The 20985-nt window shown below is 47.8% G+C and overlaps 1 protein-coding gene across 3 annotated transcripts in view; it reads left to right on the top strand.

The window, feature by feature from the left end:
- TARS2 (threonyl-tRNA synthetase 2, mitochondrial) overlaps window positions 1-20985 on the top strand; it is a 33187-nt gene that overhangs the window by 6850 nt on the left and 5352 nt on the right. For 2 of the 3 annotated variants that reach the window (XM_081840976.1, XM_081840977.1), the window contains exons 4-15: window positions 427-551; window positions 3815-3932; window positions 8421-8485; window positions 10090-10168; window positions 11681-11827; window positions 12597-12695; window positions 13672-13838; window positions 13965-14127; window positions 14770-14907; window positions 15417-15494; window positions 17168-17268; window positions 20381-20485. In XM_081840976.1, coding sequence (XP_081697102.1) covers window positions 427-551; window positions 3815-3932; window positions 8421-8485; window positions 10090-10168; window positions 11681-11827; window positions 12597-12695; window positions 13672-13838; window positions 13965-14127; window positions 14770-14907; window positions 15417-15494; window positions 17168-17268; window positions 20381-20485 — 1385 coding nt within the window. Of the gene's footprint in view, window positions 1-426; window positions 552-3814; window positions 3933-8420; window positions 8486-10089; window positions 10169-11680; window positions 11828-12596; window positions 12696-13671; window positions 13839-13964; window positions 14128-14769; window positions 14908-15416; window positions 15495-17167; window positions 17269-19599; window positions 19752-20380; window positions 20486-20985 lie in introns of those variants that run through there. The other variant, XR_014151228.1, reaches the window with a different exon arrangement.

The following is a 20985-nucleotide window of genomic DNA, read 5'->3' as shown; positions in this document are numbered from 1 at the left end:
CTTTTGAAGCTTTACGAGAAACGCCATTTTGTTTAATTTAAAAGCTGTCTGACAAAAGAGCACCCTGGCCTGTTCTTCCATTTTCTGTCCTTTAGCACCAGACAGAGCTTATTTGCCTAAATTGCTGATTCCTTTTCAGGCTTGTAGATTGTCTAGTAGCACTTTTCAAGCAGATTGTTTTTCCAAGCTGCATCATATGCATTCAACCAAGTCCACGCCAGCAGACAGGCAACATTTCTTAACGGCCTGATCTAGCCGCCAGCCTCTTTCGTTGTTCTTACAATAATGCTCTCCCTTGGTTTGTTTTGACCATTGTCCTCAGGTTGCCTCTGCAAATGGGGAGGGGGACAGTGCTGCTGCCTTGGGAAGGAGCCCGGAGTTCCAGCGTACCTAACTCGACCTCTCCCCAAATTTCTCTTTTGCCAGCTTTTCTGGCACTCCAGTGCCCACGTTCTAGGAGGTGCCGCTGAGCAGTTCTACGGTGCCTACCTGTGCCACGGACCCAGCACTGAAAATGGCTTCTTCTACGACATGTATTTGGATGAGGAAAGGTAAGTTGGAAGGGCGATGGTGGGGAGTGTGGTTGAAAAGATGCGGCAGAAAAGGAAGAGGGGGTAGGAGAGGAAAACAGCGGGTGCAGTCTGTAGTTCTTCAGGTTACGGAGTTCTTGTAACAACTGGCTGGAATGTAAAGAGAGTTGGAAGTTTAAAGTCCCTGGTCTCTCGGCTGAGCCGCTGGAGAGGCCCTTCCTCCCCTCTCTCAAGTGAAAGGGACTCATGGCTCAGGAGTAGAGTCCTTGCTTGGCATGCAGAAGGGCCAGAGTGGTTTCTCCAGGGAGGGCAGGGAATTTCCTGTGCCTGAAACCCTGGAGAGACACTGCCAATCGCTGTAGACCATACACCCCCAAACTTGGTCCTCCAGCTGTTTTGGGACTACAATTCCCATCATCCCTAGCTAACAGGACCAGTGGTCAGGGATGATGGGAATTGTAGTCCCAAAAAACATCTGGAGAGCCGAGTTTGGGGGTGCCTGCTGTAGACAATAATGGATCAAGGGTCTGATGTGGTATAAGGCAGTTCCTTCTGTTCCTAATGAAATTAAGCCTTGCTTTCAGAACCATAAAGGCTGCAGACATTGATTTATTTTTAGGGAACATCTGTAGCTCAGTGGCTGAGCTCCTGCCTTGCATGCAGAATGCCTCAGGTTTAATCCCTAGTGGCGTCTGCATGTAGGAAGGGAACGTCCCCTGCCTGAAACCCCCAAGGAACTGCTTCAAGTCAGTTATTATAACCCTGTTATAAGAAAAGGTTGCAAGTGGACATCTATCCTTTCTAAATTGTGTGTGTTTTGTGGTTGCGGTGTTTCATTACATCCCACCTGCTTCCCTTTGGGGGGTGGGGTGGAAGGAAGCGAATATATAGAATAAGAAAATGATTTCTCCTGCCAAAGGGCTGACCTGGGGTGCAAGGGAACGGAGTACGCTCCTGGGAGAAAATAGGGAAAAGTCAGCCTAACCCAGAGCTAGATGCAACAATGGCCTGGCTTGGTATAAGCCACCTTCCTGGGTCCCCATTTAAATCATCCCTTTATTCAGAAACATGAGGACTGAAATCTTAATTTTATTGCTTAGAGCCAGGGCTGTAGCTCAGTGGGAGATTACCCAGGGTGCCTGCAGAAGGCTCCAGGCTCAGTTTCTGATTAAGCTGGGAAGGACTACCTGTCTGAAGCACCGGAGAACAAACACACAAAACGTAACCGGCTGTGCATTCACATAAACAATTCTCTTCTGTATTTTTATCACAGTATCAAATACTTCTCTTGCACATTATCAACACAAAACCACTATCTCATAAGTTCCACTATCTTGATATAAAACATATGAACACATACAACTGATAAAGCCCAGGACGGCGAAACAAGGCATTATTCCGGAAATCCTTGTCAAGATTCTCTGGAACTGTAGTAAGCTCCCATTTGGATTTTATGAACATACAAAGACATACGTGGAACAGAAACTAGCAGATATTTGGACTCTGTGAATGAACTGATCTATTGGGACGTCTGCTTACACTGTTGTACTTTATGTGTTGATAATGTGCAAGAGAAGTATAAAAATACAGGAGAGAATTGTTTATGTGAATGCACAGCCGGTTATGTTTTGTGTGCTTGTTCAGTGTATTTTACGTAACACTAGTTTTGATCTTGTTTTGCAATGAAGCACTGGAGACACATTGCTGCCAGTCACTATCAACAGCATTGTGCTAAATCATGGGTCAGCAAACTAAGGGCCACGGGCCGGATCAGGCCCAATTGCCTTCTAGATCTGGCCTGCGGACGGTCTGGGAATTGCTGTGTGGATCGCAAGTGTGTGTTTTTTCCCTCTCCCTCACACAGCGGCGCTTTTCTCCTCAGAGACAGAACAATCTTGTCCCACACCAGGCCCCATCAATGGCAGGAGTTGGCTTGCCCGCCTCAGCAGGGCGGCGCTGTGAAGGGGGCATGTGATGCCAGTGGCTGCTGCGTTTTCCTCCTGCTCCTCCTCTCCCTCAGTCTGCCCTTCCTTCCTTCCTTCCTTCCTTCCTTCCTTCCTTCCTTCCTTCCTTCTTTCCTTCTCCACACCCCTTTTCCACGCCGCTTCCTCGAGCACTTTCTTCATTGCCGCCTGCCTCCCTCCCTCCTTTATTCCTCCCATGGCGTTCAGGCGGGTCATTGCGGTGGCCGCTGCCACAGCTTGCAGGTTGGCGGGCGGCTCTGTCTTCTTCTGAGCGGTGCCTCTTAGGAAGCAGCAGCAGGTAGTGGGTAAAAGCTCTGGCGACGCCCCGGTTCCCCTACCTCTGCCAGTGGCTCCTTCGGGACTGCTGCTTCTGTCTTCGCCGGTCGACACAGCCTCCCACGGCGCCTGGCTGGCTGGAGAAGCCCAGCTGCAGCTATTGAGACAACAACTGGGACAAGTAAAGCGAAGCATCTTCAGGCCTCTTTGTGGGTGGGCAAAAATCGTTCATTTTCTTCTTCAAAATATAGTCCGTCCGCCCCCCACAAGGTCTGAGGGACAGTGGACCAGCCCCCTGCTGAAAAAGTGTGCTGACCCCTGTGCCAGATGCACCCTAATGATCTGACTCTGTAAATGGCAGCTTCACATGCTCCTCTTAATGTGTTCATTGCTTTTGAGATTTTGTTGTTGAAAAAAAAGAGGCAGGATAGGCATATGGTGCATGAGATATTGAATGTGAAAAGAATCTCCTTCTGAAAGTGGTCTGTGTGCATGCGCACGCACGCAATTTTTGCCTTGCACGAATGAATTGGCCTGTAGGACTTCCTCAATCCCGTGGGTGTGCGTGTTGCACCTCTACTGTCCACTAGGCGTCACCACTGGTCAAGCAATGACTTTTCTGTACTGAGAAATTTTGCTTCTTTCCAAATCTTCCTGATGATTTAATCTCCGAATTGTCATAAAGTTTGACTTAGGCAGAAGACTTGCAAGGGTTGCTGGGTTGCTGAAAACGGCAAACAGGATAACAAAGCCTTAATCTCCAAAGTTTCTAAGATCAAACAAGCAGGGAAGTAAATAAACTTGATTAGGAGCAGTTCACAACATATGCAGGGACAAAGGCTGTCTGGTCCACAGAACTGGCTGGTCCAAATCAGGGGTTTATCTTTCTGTCTGTTGGTTAGGTATCAAAACTTTGAAGATCAGGACTTTTATGACCCTCTTTGTCATTTTGGGTCTGCCTGGGCTGCCTATAATTGCTTGACATTATCTGTTGATGTCTCCATGTTTCCTGTAAAGAGCTTTTCATTTTCTTCTTCTTCACAGGACTGTGTCCAGTAAAGACCTGCCGGTCCTGGAGGAAATCTGCAAGGGAATAATCGCCGAGAACCATCCCTTTGAACGGCTGGAAGTCTCTCGAGAGGATCTGGTGGAGCTCTTTAAGGTGCAAACGCCAAAGAAAGTCAGAAGAGCCCTCCGTCATTTCGTAGAAAGAGGGAATAAAAAGAAGCTTAGAATTATTTCGTTAAATGCCGGGGCCTCTGCCTTGCCAGTGACGTAACTGGATTTTGCACCTGAAACCAAGATGAGTGAGGATGGCAAGAGTGTTGAGGAAGGCAACATCTTCTGGGCAAGCACTATATTAGGAGCACAAGAAGGACAAGAAAAATAGTTTAATTCTTAGGTAAAATGTGACATATTTGTCCCCTGAGCTGAGGCCATGGTTGTCCAGAAGTTATTGTATTGCTAGTCCATTTCCAGTTTGAGATCTGGTGCTCCCTGGTGTTCATGGATTGGAACTCTTGTTGTCATCCTTGACCACTGACTATGGTGGAATCTTGCAGCAACATCTGGGCTGCCACAGATGTTCCACACCTTAGTTTCAATGCTGTGTGACATTCTTCCCTTTGCTTTCCTACCCTACTGGAATTTCCACTCCTGAAAACGTTGCGGCTGTGAAAATTACTAAAATGGCTGGCAACAGGTTCTTCAAGCTTTTTCTTCTGTTTTTGTTTTGATGGCCTGGTTTCTGAAACAGGTGCAAAGTTGTCTACAATTCTTGGAAGTTGACTGCAGTTTGTGGCATCTGCTGCCACAGGACACGCCAATGAACCAGAGGCTTTAGTGTAGCTTTTAAGAGGGCATTAAGCCAGTTTCTGAAGAGCTGCCTGTCAGTGGCGATTAGTCAACTGAACCTCCATGTTCAGAGGCTGTCTATCCCAGTTGTTGGAGACATAAACATCTGCCTTCCACCCTCTCTTTCAGGGCCTCCCAGAATAATTTGTTTGGGCTTTTGTGGGGAAACAGAACGATGGCCTAGTTCAGCCTTCCCTGGGCTCATACCCTACAGATATTTTGGACTTCAGCTCCCATCATCCTTAGCCAACACTGCTGTGCTAGTATGTGATTGGGGAGAGCTGTAGTCCAAAAGATCTTTTTTTTTTTTTTTTTTTTTTAAAAAAAATAATTTTTATTGGGTTTTTACATTTTATAACAACAGACACACACACAAAGACAAAGACAAACAAACACACAAATACAATTACATACCCTAAGTTTCTTTACCCACTTTCATTGACTTCCCCCCACCCCCTCCTCTTACATCCCAATTCCAAAATTAATTCAGCAAGTTCTTACCTAACCTCTTAAAGATATTCACATTGCTTTTAAAAATTAAATTCTTTTGTTTATCTATATTCAACTATCCAATTCTCTTATAATCATTAATTTCTTTTTTTTTAAGGTCGATCTAACTTCCCCTTCACAAATTTTCCCTTTATTATATTAATTATAGGTCACATTGACCAAGTAAAACAAAACATAACATTTTATAATTCTATTCTCTCCCCCCCCTGCCCCGGTTTCTGTCCCTTCCTAGACAAATGTCCAGAAAACAAACAAAAAATATTTCTAGCCCGGATTCCTCACGTCCGAGGCGTCTGATTCTCTGTCAGTCCCTCTCTGCCAGCTATATTGGTGGTCCTCTTTGATGGTCCTAAGACCCCGAAGGAGTTCAGTCAGAGTCAGATCATATTTTCTTTCATTCAGAATGTTGAAGAGTGTTTGCTGCGAAAGACCATCTAGTTTTCCATACTCAAGAGAAAAGTCCCAATCATATTGCTTTGTTCTTTCTAGTTTTAATATTCCAAGTACTCCAGGGGCTTCTCTCTTCTTCTTTCTCATCTTTCGCAGGTCTGTAATCCAGAGGTCTTCTTGCTCATACTCTAACGCTGCAGATTCCTGGTTGATATTTTCCACTTGTAGTGTCTGAACTCCTTCTTTTTTCTCTGTCAATTCCAAAGGCATCTCTTCCTGCTCAGCTGCAGAATTTTTATCATACATCTCCTTTGTGCATTCAGCAGAGTTGTTTGTTTCAGGATTCAAGGTCATAAAAACTTTACTCAGAGCCATACTCTGCTCCTGCAGGATTCCCACGAGAAGGAACATTTTTTCTATCTCCGCCAGTAATTTTCCCTCTGCAGCCATTGTAATGTCACTAATTCCCCCTAGGGGGCTTTCAGTTATTTAGTAGTCCTTTTCCAATAATCTGTTACTTTGTTATTATCAATACTTTGTTTCCAATCGCCTCAGTCCAAATGTATCAGCTTTAATTCCACGAGTTATTAAATAGCAAAATTCTTTACTTTGTCCGCCCGTTTGACAGCTTCTTTGACAGCTGTCAAACTCCTTTCACTTCTTCCTCCGGGACCCAAATAGGACACTCCCGGGTTTTTTGGGGGGGATACACACAAAGTTCCAAATTCCCTTTCTCTCCAGCACAAAAATCTTGTTCTATCAAATTTGTGAGAAACTTTTAAATCATCAAAACAGTATTCATTCCGCCTTAATTCTCCGTTCCTTGCTTTGAAACGTCTATAAGTAGAGGGGGTGCGGACTTCCCTTTAACACATCCCCCGATCGTGCCGAATTCACAGGATAAAATTTTTAAAGTCCAAATTCCACTACTCACGGGTCCTTTGTTATCCAGTCCAAATTTTGGGAAGAAAGTCAGCGCTCTCCGGCCATGGCTTGCGGCTTCGCTCTACTGAGGTAGCGGTCTACTCTCAGCACCACGCCACTCTCCGTACCCTCTCCGCAGCCTTTAAAAAGGCTCTTCGTGGGTCGGGGAGGGCGCTTAAGGTGCCCACCGAGTCACCAAGTCCGCAGGCTTCCGCGCCTGCGGTTTCTGAGGGTCCCCGTGTCGCCGGCACGGCAAGACCCGTCCTCAGCAGAGCCGATTCCCTCCGGAGCTCGGAGGGAATCCGCCATTAGCCGTTCGCGCTAACCCGGAAGTCTGTAGTCCAAAAGATCTGGAAGGCACCAGAAGGCATGGGGAAAGGCTGGGCTTGGTGGCCGATTTTTAGTAAGAGTGCATGGTTCCTCTTGCATATCCCGCTTGGATATGGGAACATAGGTGCAAACTCACAGTCAGGCATAGCCTTTGAAATACACAGCTCCATTTGACTGATTTATCCAGAGTGTTCCGTGCTTGCCAGGATTAGAGGGGTCGTATCCAGTGCAGTGCTAAGTTAGTCACTTAGCCGTATACATGACATGTTTTGCACAAGAGAACATGTAAGTAGGTTGCTGGTCACTTGTGTTGACCGATAGATTGTGTAATCTGTTGTGCAATGGCATAGCTTGTTGTGCTGAATTGGCCTTGCACTAGCAGAGAGAGAATACAACCCGCAGCCTCCAGGTCTAATGGCAGGATACTATTCATGCAACAGTAGAGAGAGAGCCTTGAAGGACAGCCTTCACCTGTGTATTTTCAATGAACCTGCCCAGGTCTAAGTATCTGCAATGAAGGCTGTTGAACGCAAGGAACGGCGCCTTTTCAGTGGTGGCCTCACATTTCTGAGGCTTCCTCCCAAAGGAGAGGTGTTGCTCCCTCCCATGTTTTGCTTTTAAGCAGGCTTGTTCTTTCGACCCACTTCTTATTGAAATGATGAGCTGTGTTTTGAATATTGTTTTCTCTCTCACTGTTTTGGAAATAATAATGGCTTTTTAGTAGTTTCAAACAGCTAGTAAGATTTCAGTTCTCATGGTTCTGATTAATGTTGTTGTTTAGTCGTTTAGTCGTGTCCGACTCTTCGTGGCCCCCTGCACCAGAGCACGCCAGGCACTCCTGTCTTCCACTGCCTCCCGCAGTTTGGTCAGACTCATGTTTGTAGCTTCGAAGACACTATCCAACCATCTCGTCCTCTGTCGTCCCCTTCTCCTTGTGCCCTCCATCTTTCCCAGCATCAGGGTCTTTTCCAGGGAGTCTTCTCTTCTCATGAGGTGGCCAAAGTCTTGGAGCCTCAGCTTCATGATCTGTCCTTCCAGTGAGCACTCAGGGCTGATTTCCTTCAGAATGGAGAGGTTGGATCTTCTTGCAGTCCATGGGACTCTCAAGAGTCTCCTCCAGCACCATAATTCAGAAGCATCAATTCTTCGGCGATCAGCCTTCTTTGTGGTCCAGCTCTCACTTCCATACATCACTACTGGGAAAACCAGAGCTTTTACTATACGGACCTTTGTTGGCAAGGTGATGTCTCTACTTTTTAATAGGCCAGTTTAAATAGGACTAGAGGAAGCTGCCATTTAATGAGTCAGATTGATGATCCAACAGAGGTTCTTCCAGGGGTTTCAGGCAGGGGATATTCCCAGCCTTACCTGGAGATTGAACAGGGAGACTTCTGCATGCAGGCCAGGTGCTCTGCCACTGAGCTACATGCCAGCAGCTTTGGGTTGAGCATTCAGACTAATTTTCTTCTTTTGGGAAGTGTTCAGGGAAGTGGGATTTTGTGTGGTGCGGTTGCGGGATGAATAGAACACCAGAGGAGCTGCCAGGATCAGGCCAATGGCCCACCTAGTCCAGCACCCTGTTTCTCACAGCGAACTATCGCAAAACTTCCTTGACGATTGTTGGCTTTCTTTGCCCTTCCAGCACAACAAATTCAAACTTCAGATTATTGACGAAAAGGTGAAATCTCCGACTGCCACCGTGTACAGGTGAGAGAAACCCTCGACTCTGGACATCCACAGCTGACCTGCGGTTGTTGCCTCCTTTTGAGACGCGGGTGGCGCTGTGGTCTAAACCACTGAGCCTCTTGGCTTGCTGATGAGAAGGTGGACGGTTTGAATCCCGCGACGGAGGGAGCTCTCGCTGCTCTGTCCCAGCTCCTGGCAACCTAGCAGTTCAAAAGTATGCCAGTGCGAGTAGATAAATAGGAAGGTAAACGGTGTTTCCGTGCACTCTGGTTTCCATCACTGTGTTCTGTTGCACCAAAAGCAGTTTAGTCCTGCTGGCCACACGACCTGGAAAGCTGTCTGTGGACAAACGCCAGCTTCCTCAGCCTGAAAGTGAGCTGAGCGCCGCAACCCCATAGTCTCCTTTGACTGGATTTAACTGTCCAGGGGTCCTTTATCTTTACCTCACCTGCCTTTTGAGAAAACAGGAGTGCCTCCTGATCTTTAGTGCAAATCTGAGCTTATTCCTGGCAATGGAGATGAGCAGGTCAGTTTATTTCCATCCCATATCTTATTTCTTATACAGTGGTGCCTCGCAAGACGAAAAGAATCCGTTCCGTGAGTCTCTTCGTCTAGCGGTTTTTTCGTCTTGCGAAGCAAGCCCATTGACGGATTAGCACTATTAGTGCTTTTAGCGGCTTTTAGCGGCTTATCGGATAAGCAGATAAGCAGATAAGCGGCTTAGCGGCTTAGAAAAAGGGGGGGGGGGAGGGAAAAAACCCCGCAGGAACTCGCAAGACATTTTCATCTTGCAAAGCAAGCCCATAGGAAATTCGTTTTGCGAAGCACCTCCAAAACGGAAAACTCTTTCGTCTAGCGAGTTTTCCGTCTTGCGAGGCATTCGTCTTGCGGGGCACCACTGTATGTCGTAAGAACCTAGGAAGAGCCTTAGGGCTGGTTCAAGTCAATAGCTCAACATCCTGTCCTCACAGTGATCAACTAAATTCCCCAAAGGGCTCCTATTATTGTAGCAAAACCCTTTAGGGGCATCGGTGTAAGCAATATTGCCGCCTAGCCCTTTAACAGACCTGTTGCGATCGCCACTGCGTCAGTGCTCCTGTTATTTTAATTTAGTTTCTTTTAGTTATATTTCTTAAAGAGCTATTCATATTTTGAAAAACAAAAGCCTCAAGGCATCCTAAAGCAGGTTAAAATACACAAAATATATGAACTCATCTTTGACTGTAATAATAAATTATTATTATTATTCTTACACAAAATATAAGCAATTTCATAAGTCTTTTTCTTTGGTGATCCCTCGTAGCCAAGTACGATTGTCTTCCATGAACCCGGTCTTAACCGTGTGTCCGTAGGTGACTGTGGAGGCCAATTCTGGATCCACACGTCCTTCCACAGTGGGGAGATTGGTTTCCAGGCAGGAGTTGATCACGGTGAGGGTTTGCCAAGCGTGTCTTCCTCTTAGCACGTTTCTCCCTTTCGTCCTGAGTTCGAGTGTCTTCAAAACCCATGACACGTTTGTTAAAGGCTGTTCTCCAACTGGAGCATAAGTACACCACCTAAGGAGTTAAAGCATTAGGAATAATCAAGGCCCGATACTCACCGTCTCTCCTCTTTCCTGTCTGCAGATGTGGGCCCTTCATCGACCTCTGCCGGGGGCCGCACGTCCGGCATACGGGGGAGATCCGTGCACTGAAGCTCCTGAAGGTGGGTGCTAATGTCCCAGGTCCTTGCATCCAGAAGTAGGGTGGGGAGTCTTGGGTGGGTGGGGGGGCTGAAGAGCCTGGTGCAAATGCTGCGAATCAATAAAATAAAGATAAGCGTATTTATGAAGCATAGCTGTTGTGTGAACATTTTAATGTTTCATATAATCCCCCTCCTTTGTATTTATGTTTTTAAGTCACTTGGAGGCTTGTTAGGTAGCAAGTGACCATTAAGTCTAAATAGCAATAATAATAATAATAATAATAATTAATAATAATAATACTACAGTGGTACCTCTGGTTGCGAACAGGATGCGTTCCAGAGGCCTGTTCACAACATGAAAGCGCAACCCGCAGCGGCGCATCTGCGCACATGCGGGTTGCGATTCGCCACTTCTGCGCATGCTCTTGACGTCATTTTGCACTTCTGCGCATGTGCGAGCGGCGAAACCTGGAAGTAACCCTTTCCGGTACTTCTGGGTCGCAACCTGAAAGAATGTAACATGAAGCAAATGAAACATGAGGTATGACTGTAGTAGTAGTAGTAATAATAATAATAATACAGTGATTCTTCAGGTTACATATGCTTCGGGTTACATACACTTCAGGTTACAGACTCCGCTAACCCAGAAATAGTGCTTCAGGTTAAGAACTTTGCTTCAGGATGAGAACAGAAATCATGCTCCGGCGGCACGGCAGCAGCAGGAGGCCCCATTAGCTAAAGTGGTGCTTCAGGTTAAGACCTCCGGAACGAGCAATGGTTCCAAGCTACAAGAAAAAAGATTCCACCTAAACATTAGGAGGAACTTCCTGACAGTGAGAGCTGTTCGACAGTGGAATTTGCTGCCAAGGAGTGTGGTGGAGTCTCCTTCTTTGGAGGTCTTTAAGCAGAGGCTTTACAACCATATGTCAGGAGTACTCTGATGGTGTTTCCTACTTGGCAGGGGGTTGGACTCGATGGCCCTTGTGGTCTCTTCCAACTCTTCTAGGATTCTAGGATTCTATGAATTAAGTACTTAACCCGAGGTACCACTGTAGTAGTAATAATAATAATAATAATAATAATAATAATAATAATAATAATATCCCTGGTGGTAGAAATACCAAAGTTCCGCTAATGTAACAGCTTAAGCAGAGGCTGCTGAATAATCAAGCCAAGGGTCCACCTAGTCCAGCATCCTGTTTTCACGGGGGAAAGACAGATGTCCTCAAGGGAAACCAGCAAGCAGGGGTTGAACACAAGAACCACTTTCCCCATTCCCAGTTCCCACCAACTGGTATTCAGAAGCCTCTAGCAATGGAGGCAGAGCATAGCCATCCATGAATTTGCCTCAAATCCTCTTTTGAAGCCATCTTAAGTTGGCCGCCATCGCTGCCTCCCCCAGAAGCCAGTTCCATAGTTTCACTGCTTTCTTTTCCCCTGTCCTGAACCTTCAGAAACTCCAGGGGCTTCTTTCTGGACCAGGCAATATTGCATGCTTATTTTATTTTTTTGTCATTCCTCTTGGCTTGGCAGAACGCCGCCTCCTACTGGCACGGAGACCCCTCGAAGGAGTCCCTTCAGCGGGTCTACGGCATCTCCTTCCCCAGCCCCAAGCAGCTCGCGGAATGGGAACGTGCTCAAGAGGAGGCTGCCCAGCGGGATCATCGGCGGATAGGCAAGGTGGAATTAAGACCTGTCGGGTCTGATATAACCTCTGGGAGGAAATGCTTCCCTCCCTCTCTCCCCATCCCCCAAGGGCGGGGGAGGGTGTGTTTTTTTTAAGCCCAGGGAGTCACATTCCTTTACGAACAAGCACCTGTAAAATACCGTATTTTTCGCTTTATAAGGCGCACCAGACCACAAGACGCACCTAGTTTTGGAGGAGGAAAACAAGAAAAAAGATATTCTGAATCTCAGAAGCCAGAACAGCAAGAGGGATCGCTGCGCAGTGAAAGCAGCAATCCCTCTTGCTGTTCTTCCTTCTGGGATAGCTGCACAGCCTGCATTCTCTCCATAAGACGCACACACATTTCCCCTTACTTTTTAGGAGGGAAAAAGTGAGTCTTATAGAGCAAAAAATACGGTATATATTGATGCGCTGACACCCTGCCTTCCTGCTGAGTAGTTCAAGGTGGTTGTACGTGGTCCTCCCCCATTTTTTATCCCCTCAGCACTCCTGCAAGCCATAGAGCAAGCATAGGCAAACTCGGCCCTCCAGATGTTTTTGGGACTACAATTCCCATCATCCCTGACCACTGGTCCTGTTAGCTAGGGATGATGGGAGTTGTAGTCCCAAAAACATCTGGAGGGCCGAGTTTTCCTATGCCTGCCATAGAGACAATGACTGGGCCCAAGGTCTCCTTGTGAAGATTTGAACCCTGGTCTCTCGGATCCTATTCCCCCATTCTAAACTATTACGCCGCACAAGACTGACTTTGTTCCTCTGCAGGATCAAGAGCTTTTCTTCTTCCATGAACTGAGCCCAGGAAGCTGCTTCTTCCTCCCCAAAGGAGCGCACATTTACACAACTCTCATGGACTTCATTAAGGTGTGCTCTGCTTCCTAATCCATCGCTTCTCAAATGTTCCAGATCGGCCTGTGCATGACTTACGTGCAAAGGTCAGAGCTGGTCTCTGATGCCACACACTGTTTGAGGCGGACGATCTAAGTTCATCCTTCCCTGGCTAAGTATCAGAAATAGTCCGTAGAATGACAGTTGAAGTTGACTTTAAACCCAGTGTTCATTATTGATATATACAATGCGAATATGTTTCCCTGTACAGCGCAGTCAGGCTTTTGTATGGTAAGAACTGGAGAAAATCTGTGTCCTGGACAGGAGAATAGGATGGCCAGTTTGAAAAAGACAGTTTCTGCCACTCTTGCTACATCAGCCCGTTATATGTGAGCAAAGAGATGCAAGCAAACGACCTAATTTCCTATGCAGACTTTATTAAAAGACGAACCACATAGTCAGCCTATTGGAGCGAGTTATAAAGTAAGGAGGGACGCGGGTGGCGCTGTGGGTTAAACCACAGAGCCTAGGACTTGCAAATCAGAAGGTCGGCGGTTCGAATCCCCGCGACAGGGTGAGCTCCCGTTGCTCGGTCCCTGCTTCTGCCAACCTAGCAGTTCGAAAGCACGTCAAAGTGCAAGTAGATAAATAGCTACCACTCCAGTGGGAAGGTAAACAGTGTTTCCGTGCGCTGCTTTGGTTCGCCAGAAGCAGCTTCGTCATGCTGGCCACATGACCCGAAAGCTGTACGCCGGCTCCCTCGGCCAATAAAGTGAGATGAGCGCCGCGACCCCAGAGTCGGTCACGACTGGACCTAATGGTCAGGGGTCCCTTTACCTTTATAAAGTCAGGAATTAAAAAACAAGCATTTGTTATTTTTAATGAGCTGGTGCATGAAGAAAACTAATTTTAAATATCTTTTAGCTGTGCTGGGACTGATGCTCCATTTCTTACTTAATTCTCTGCCCCCAACTCCTGGTATCCCCCTTCCTTTTGATTTTTGGTGTCCCAGAGTGAGTATCTCAAGCGCGGCTTCTCTGAGGTGATCACCCCCAACATTTACAACGCGAAGCTGTGGGAAGCGTCCGGCCACTGGCAGCACTATGCTGAGAACATGTTCTCCTTCAGGGTCGAAGATGAGACCTTTGCCCTCAAGCCAATGAACTGCCCTGGCCATTGGTGAGTTATGAATTATTGGGGGGCGCAGGGATGGAGGCCTGGGGGGGTATATTCGGCTTGCCCCTACAGCTCCGTTGATGTGCCTTGAGAGGTAGAAGCAAGTTCCTCTCCCTTTTCTCCACGTAGCCTCATGTTTGGCCACCGGCCCCGATCCTGGAGGGAGCTGCCTCTCCGCCTGGCTGACTTTGGGGTCCTGCACAGAAACGAGCCGTCGGGAGCCCTGACTGGGCTGACGCGGGTGCGCCGGTTCCAGCAGGATGACGCTCACATCTTCTGCGCCATGGATCAGGTGAGGGATGGGGCGATGGCAAGATACAGTAGTACCTCAGGTTACATACGCTTCAGGTTACATACGCTTCTGGTTACAGACTCCACTAACCCAGAAATAGTACCTCGGGTTAAGAACTTTGCTTCAGGATGAGAACAGAAATCGTGCTCTGGTGGTGAGGCGGCAGCAGGAGGCCCCATTAGCTAAAGTGGTGCTTCAGGTTAAGAACGGACCTCTGGAACGAATTAAGTACTTAACCAGAGGTACCACTGTACCTGCATGGCTGAACCCGAAGGCTCCACCTGTCTCTGTTGAAACAGCGCTCTGAGACTTCATTTGTTTTTTTCTCTCTCTTTCCTTTTCTTTCTTCTGCCTTCCTCCTCTTTGTGCCTTTCTTTTTTGGTTGGATTTTTAAAACATTTCTTTTATTTACGTATATTATAAAAATAGAATTTTTGCTGGGTATAAACTTTGGTATACCTTTTGATGAGTATCAGTTAAAAGGAAATGTAAAAAACAACAACAACATAAAAGTCTTCTGATACCAAATGGGCAAAAACTGGAACAGCTTTTAATGGGGAGGAGGGAATGCCAGGACAAACCAGGAAGGAATGGGATATTATCACCTCTTTCCTTCTCTCTTCCCCCACTCCTCAAATTCAGCTGGAAGGAGAAATTCAAGGCTGCCTGGACTTCCTTCAAGCTGTCTACTCTGTTTTTGGATTCACTCTGCGCTTCTACCTCTCCACCTGCCCCGAAAAATTCCTCGGGGAGCCTCACCTTTGGGATCGGGCCGAGGAGGTAAGAATGAGACCCCCTGCCATTGCCTGTTGTTGTTGTTGTTGTTGTTGTTTAGTCGTTTAGTCATGTCCGACTCTTTGTGACCCCCTGGACCAGAGCATGCCAGGTATTCCTGTCTTCCACTGCCTCCCGCAGTTTGGTCAAACTCATCTTCATAGCTTCGAGAACACTGTCCAGCCATTGCCTAGGATAGCCAATTTTTCCCCCTGCCTGCAAATTGATCAACCTGAGAAGCACTTAAATAGCTTTCAATGTTATGTTTCAATCCATATTCGTGCGGGTTTCATCCCTCGCAGTGATGGGAAGGATTAGCTTTGTGTGTGTTCTCAAAACGCTTCTCTCCCCTTTAAAAATATCCTTTGTTCCATCCTGTTTGCTAGGCAAACATGCCCTGAGGTCCTTTTTCTGCTCAAAGAAGCTCCCGTGACCTGGCCACCCAGATGACGGGCGCTTGCCAAGTGCAAAGCAAGCTCAGTTTCCTGACTCCTCCTTTTTCTCTCACCTTCCAGCTGCTGGAAAAAAGCCTCCGAGACTTTGGACAGCCTTGGGAGCTCAATCCTGGGGATGGCGCCTTCTACGGGCCAAAGGTCAGTGAGTGGCCCCACCTGCCAGAAATCCTGAGCCGTAGGAAGAGCCCGGTAGCTGGATGCGGCCAATGGGGACCCACCTAGGCTCTGGTTCCCCCTAACTCTAGAGCTTGTGGACATCTAGCCAAGCTGAATGTTGCGAAATTCAGAGCTGTTTGAATAAAGTCCTTCTCTGTGCAGTGCAGAGTTAAAACTATGGAACTCTCTCCCACAGGAGGCAGTGATTGCCACCAACTGGGAAGGCTTTAAAATAGGACAGGACAAATTCATGGATGGCTGCTAATCCTGGTGACTCTGCTCTGCTCCATAGTCATAGAGGCAGCAGTGGTTCTGAATCCCAGTTGCTGAAGACTCCAGGAGGGAAGAGTGTTCTCTCTCTACGTGGGGCTGCCCTTGAGACTGACCCAGAAACTCCAGCGGGTGCAGAATGCTGCGGCGAGACTCTTTACGGGGTCCTCGCCATGGGATCACATTCACCCAGTGCTTTACCAGCTGCACTGGCTCCCGGTGGGGTACAGGATCAGGTTTAAAGTGCTGGTTTTAACCTTTAAAGCCCTATACGGCCTAGGACCCTTGTACCTACGGGACCGCCTCTCCTGGTATGTCCCACGGAGGACCTTACGGTCTTCAAACAAAAACATCTTGGAGGTCCCGGGCCACAGGGAGGTTAGGCTGGCCTCAACCAGAGCCAGGCCTTTTTCACCTGTGGCCCTGATCTGTTGGAACGCTCTGTCACAAGAGACTAGGGCCCTGCAGGACTTGACATCTTTCCGCAAGGACCGCAAGACAGAGCTGTTCCACCAGGCCTTTGGCCAAGGCACAGTCTGAGCCCCTCCTTTGGTAATCCTCACAGAACTCTAGCCGAATGGTTGCCATTAATTTGATTTTGAATTGATTTTAGAATGAATTGATTTAGAATGCTGTGTTATTTTTATTGTTGTTAGCTGCTCTGAGCCTGGCTTTGGCTGGGGAGGACGGGATATACAGTGGTGCCCCGCAAGACGAACGCCTCGCAAGACAGAAAACCCGCTAGACGAAAGTGTTTTCCGTTTCGGAGGCGCTTCGCAAAACGAATTTCCTATGGGCTCGCTTCGCAAGACGAAAATGTCTTGCGAGTTCCTGCAGGGCTTTTTTTCCTCCCCCCCTTTTTCTAAGCCGATAAGCTGCTAAAAGCCGCTAATAGCGCAAATCCGCTAAGCCGTCAATGGGCTTGCTTCGCAAGACGAAAAAACCGCTAGATGAAGAGACTCGCGGAACGGATTAATTTCGTTATTATTATTATTATTGTTATTATTATTATTATGTCTGAATCCTGCTTGTGGGTTCTCATTGGGGCATCTGGTTGGTGACTCTAGGAACAAGGTTCTGGACCAAATGGGCCCCCTTTGACCTGATCCAGAAGGCTCTTCTTATGTGCTTGTGTTCACAGTGAGAACCAAACCCACTCCTCTCACTTCTGAGTCCCGGCGACTGACGTTCAAAAGCTGCCTGCCTCCGACAGTCAAGGCAGAACATGCCCATTAGGGCTGGCAGCCACTGACAGCCTTATCCTCTGTGGATTTTTCTGATCCTCTTTGAACATCGCCCAACGGCACTTGCAGGTCAAAGCTAGCTGAGGCACGTAATGGGTCCTGTTCCTCACAGCATTCTCTGTGTTTGCATTTTTTCCCCAGGTTGATATTCAGATTAAAGATGCCCTCGGCCGGCACCACCAATGTGCCACCATTCAGCTGGATTTCCAGATGCCCATCCGGTTTGATCTCTCATACGCAAGGTGAGCTCTGCTCCAGGTAGATAGCCAGGGGGCTTCACATACTTGCCACTCTGCCCCTGCCATCCCCTAAAATTCCCAGGTTGCCTTCGAATTTTCATGCAGGGGCATTTAATGAAAAGAAAACGTTTTGGAAACAGAGGGAGCTGTCTCCTGCCATGTCAGGCCATTATGGTCTCAGGGGGAGGCCATAGTTCAGCGGGAGAGCATCTGCTTTCCATGCAAAAGGTCTTATGTTCAATGGCATTTCCAGGTTGGGCAGGATTTCCTTTCCTGAAATCCTGGAGAACTGCTGTCAGTGAGTGCAGACACTTCTGATGTTGATGGGCCAATGGTCTGACTAGGTAGGAGGCAACTTCGGGTCTTCCTCTTGGTTCCCCTGGACACACCTGTAGCTGTCCAGACTACAATCCCCACCATCCCTGACTGGCTGGAATTTATCCCCATCCTTGGTCTAGGCTGACAAGGCAGAGTTTTCTGTCGGGGGCCTTGAACACCCGTACCTGGACTTGCCTGCCTGGGACCTTCTGCATGCAAAGCAGGTGCTCAACTGCTCGGCTATTCCCTCAGAAATAAAGCAAGGTCCCAGTCCTCATGGTTCTGGAAAAAGGGCTGGTTTTCAACAGCATGAAAGGACGCTCAACTCCCCGTCGGCCAGCATAGCTGCCAGTTAGAATTCTTATCATTCTTAAGATCCCACCCTTCATCACAAGATCTCAGGGCGGTTCACACGGTAAAAATACAAGGTAAAAACACAAATAAATACAGTCATACCTCATGTTACGTCCGCTTCATGTGACGTTCTTTCAGGTTATGTCCTGTGGCGACCCAGAAGTACCGGAAAGGGTTATTTCCGGGTTTCGTCGCTCACACATGCGCAGAAGCGCATAATGATGTCATGCACATACACAGAAGTGGCGAATCGCAACCCGCGCGCGTGCAGATGTGCTGTTGTGGGTTGCGCTTTTTTCATGTTGCGAACAGGCCTCCGGAATGGATCCTGTTTGCAACCAGAGGTACCACTGTAGTTAAAATGGTTAAAACTAAAACAAAAAAATAATGGGTACTGTAGCGTAGCCCACTAACACCTGGAGAGGCACAGGTTTCCATGGTGGCCCTGCACTAATTGGCAGTGGTTCTGTAAGGTGATGGTGGGGAGCCTTTGGCCCTCAAGATGTTGTTGAACTTCAACTCCCATCAGCCCCAGCAAGCATGGCCAGTGGCTTGGGATGCTGATGAATGGGAGTTGTAGTTCAGCAATGTCTGGTGAGCCACAGTTTTCCCCACACCTGCTCTAGACAGGAGTGTTTGCCCGCCGTCCCTGGAGATGCCACTGGGAATTGACCCGAAGGACCTTCTGCATGCAAAGCAGACTTTCTGCCGCAGAGCTACAGGCTCTTGCATTTTCAGTTCTTGGCTGAAGTGATTCAGATGTACCCGAGTTTCTTCCCAGACCTGCCAGATTGTGCAAGCAAAACATGGAGTAGGTTTTGTGCGAATGAACCTGGCACCGTAGCATGCAAAGCAGATGCTCCACCACTGGGCTTGCACCCTTCGCTCCCCCCTCCCCCCCCAAAAAAGCCCTACACTGAGCACAGCACATTGCCATAGTGTTTATAACATCAAGCAAGAAGCTCAGACATGAGTGCGTAACTTCTGAGAGAGCCAACGCAAAATCTCCACGGCGATACCGTCAGAGGAGCCTCACTCTCGGGTCTCTTTGAGTGGAAGGTTCCCTTTTCTCACTCTCTCCCTCTCCCTTCGCTTCCTCACACCCAACTTTCGCAACTGGTCCTTCCCCTACCCAACCCCTGTCTGACCACAGGACAGGGAAAGAGGAACTGCCTAGGAATCTGAAGGCGCCTTTGTTTAGTAGCTTTCTGGAGATTGGTTTACCAGCTGCAGGAGCTAATCTGCAATCTGCGTGGCACCAGCTGTGTGCCAGCTCTAGGTGTCAGACTTGGAAGAATGGGGAAGTGTTTTGCCTGCCAGAGGTCTGACTGTAACCTTGTTGTTGAGCAAGCTTTTTTGTGCATCTTGGCAAAGATCCCTCTTAGAAATAAGGAATATCTAGGTGGGGAGACTGGGCCCCTTCAAAGTACTATCTATCATCCATCTATCTATCATCTATCTATCTATCTATCTATCTATCATCTATCTATCTATCATCTGAAAAAAGCAATTGTCTTAATTTTAAACCACAAAACAGGAGTAACAACACAAGCAGGCAAAAGCAAAAAAAAAGCCCAAAATAAAATTTTGTTCCAGACCTGACGTGGTTTGGTTTGGTTTGGGGAAGGGAGGGGTTGAGATCCTTGTTCACCTTCCCAGCAGGAAGTCAGGAACAGCTGCTAGAATCTGCATGCGAAAGGTCCCAGGTTTTACTTCTGACCTCTCCAGTTAAGTCTGGGAACACCCCCTGCCTGAAACCCTGAAGACCAGATGCTGGACAATGTGGACAAATACTGACCAAGCATCTGACTTGGGTATAAGGCAGCTTTCCTGAGTCAGCCCTTGATTTGGAACCACAAGGACTGGAATATTAGCATTATTTAGTGGTAGGATCACATGCTTTGCATGCAGGTTCAGTTCCAAGTGGCATTGGCAGGAAGGGATGGGAATGTCTCTTGCCTGAAATCCTGGAAGGCTGCTGCCAGTCATTGTAGACGGACCCCAATGATCTGATTCAAGGTATGGCAGCTTCCTTCATTCCTAAACATTTGCCATCTCCTGCCTTCCGCCACAAATCCACAGGGAAGCTACGGGGCCCACCTGAGCAAAGCTTGCACCCCTGGCCTAGATTACGCAAACGCACTCAGCCCACAGCTGCAGGCAGCAGTGCTTCCGAATCCCAGGGGTGAGAGAGCTCTTGTGCTCAGGTCCTGTTTGTGGGGATTCCCACTGGCATCTGATGGCTGACCATGGTGAGAACAGGAGGCCGGACTAGATGGGCCCCTGGCCTGATCTAGCAGGGCCCTTCTTACCTTCTTAATTTCCGTCGTTAGCGTTGGGGCAGAAACCAAGGTTAGCTTCACCCAAAAGGATTTCAGGAACTTGGAGCATACACAGCCCTGAGAGTTCAGGTGCTGACTCTGTGCGTTCATGTCTCATACAGCAAAGACAGTGGTTTGGAGGAGAGACCAGTGATGATCCACCGAGCGGTCCTTGGCTCTGTTGAGAGGATGTTGGCTGTCCTGGCAGAGAACTACGGCGGGAAGTGGTGAGTGACCGGAGGGGCTGTGCCGCCGATCTTCCTTGCTGGGTCTCGCCGTGTTGCAGGATGAGGTGGTGAAAGCGACTGCAAGTGGAGGCTGCCAATGTTTGAAAACGTTTCCTCTTGTTCAAATACCTATAGATGAAGTTTGTAAAACAATGCATGGCCTGGGGAAACTGGATAGGGAAAAGTTTTATCTCACGTAACGCTAGAAGCTGTGGACATGCAATGAAGCTGGACAATTCAGGACACAAAAGAAAGTCCTTCTTACTGAACCACATAGTTAAACTATGGAACTCCTTCTTGCAGGACACCAACCTAGATGGCTTTAGAAGAGAAGTAGACAAATTCACGGAGGCAAGAGGGCTATCGATGGCTTCCAGCCATGATGGCTATGCTGCGTCTTCATAGATGGAGTCAATAATAATTTTGAAAACTGGAAACCTTAGGAGGTTGCTTGCAGTTTTCCTGTTGGGGCATCTGGTTGGCTACTTGGAGAACGGGAT

This window comes from Podarcis erhardii (genome assembly GCF_964252035.2).
Source record: "Podarcis erhardii genome assembly, chromosome: 15".
NCBI classification, from domain to species: domain Eukaryota; kingdom Metazoa; phylum Chordata; class Lepidosauria; order Squamata; family Lacertidae; genus Podarcis; species Podarcis erhardii.
This window is presented reverse-complemented; position numbering and strand designations above follow the sequence as displayed.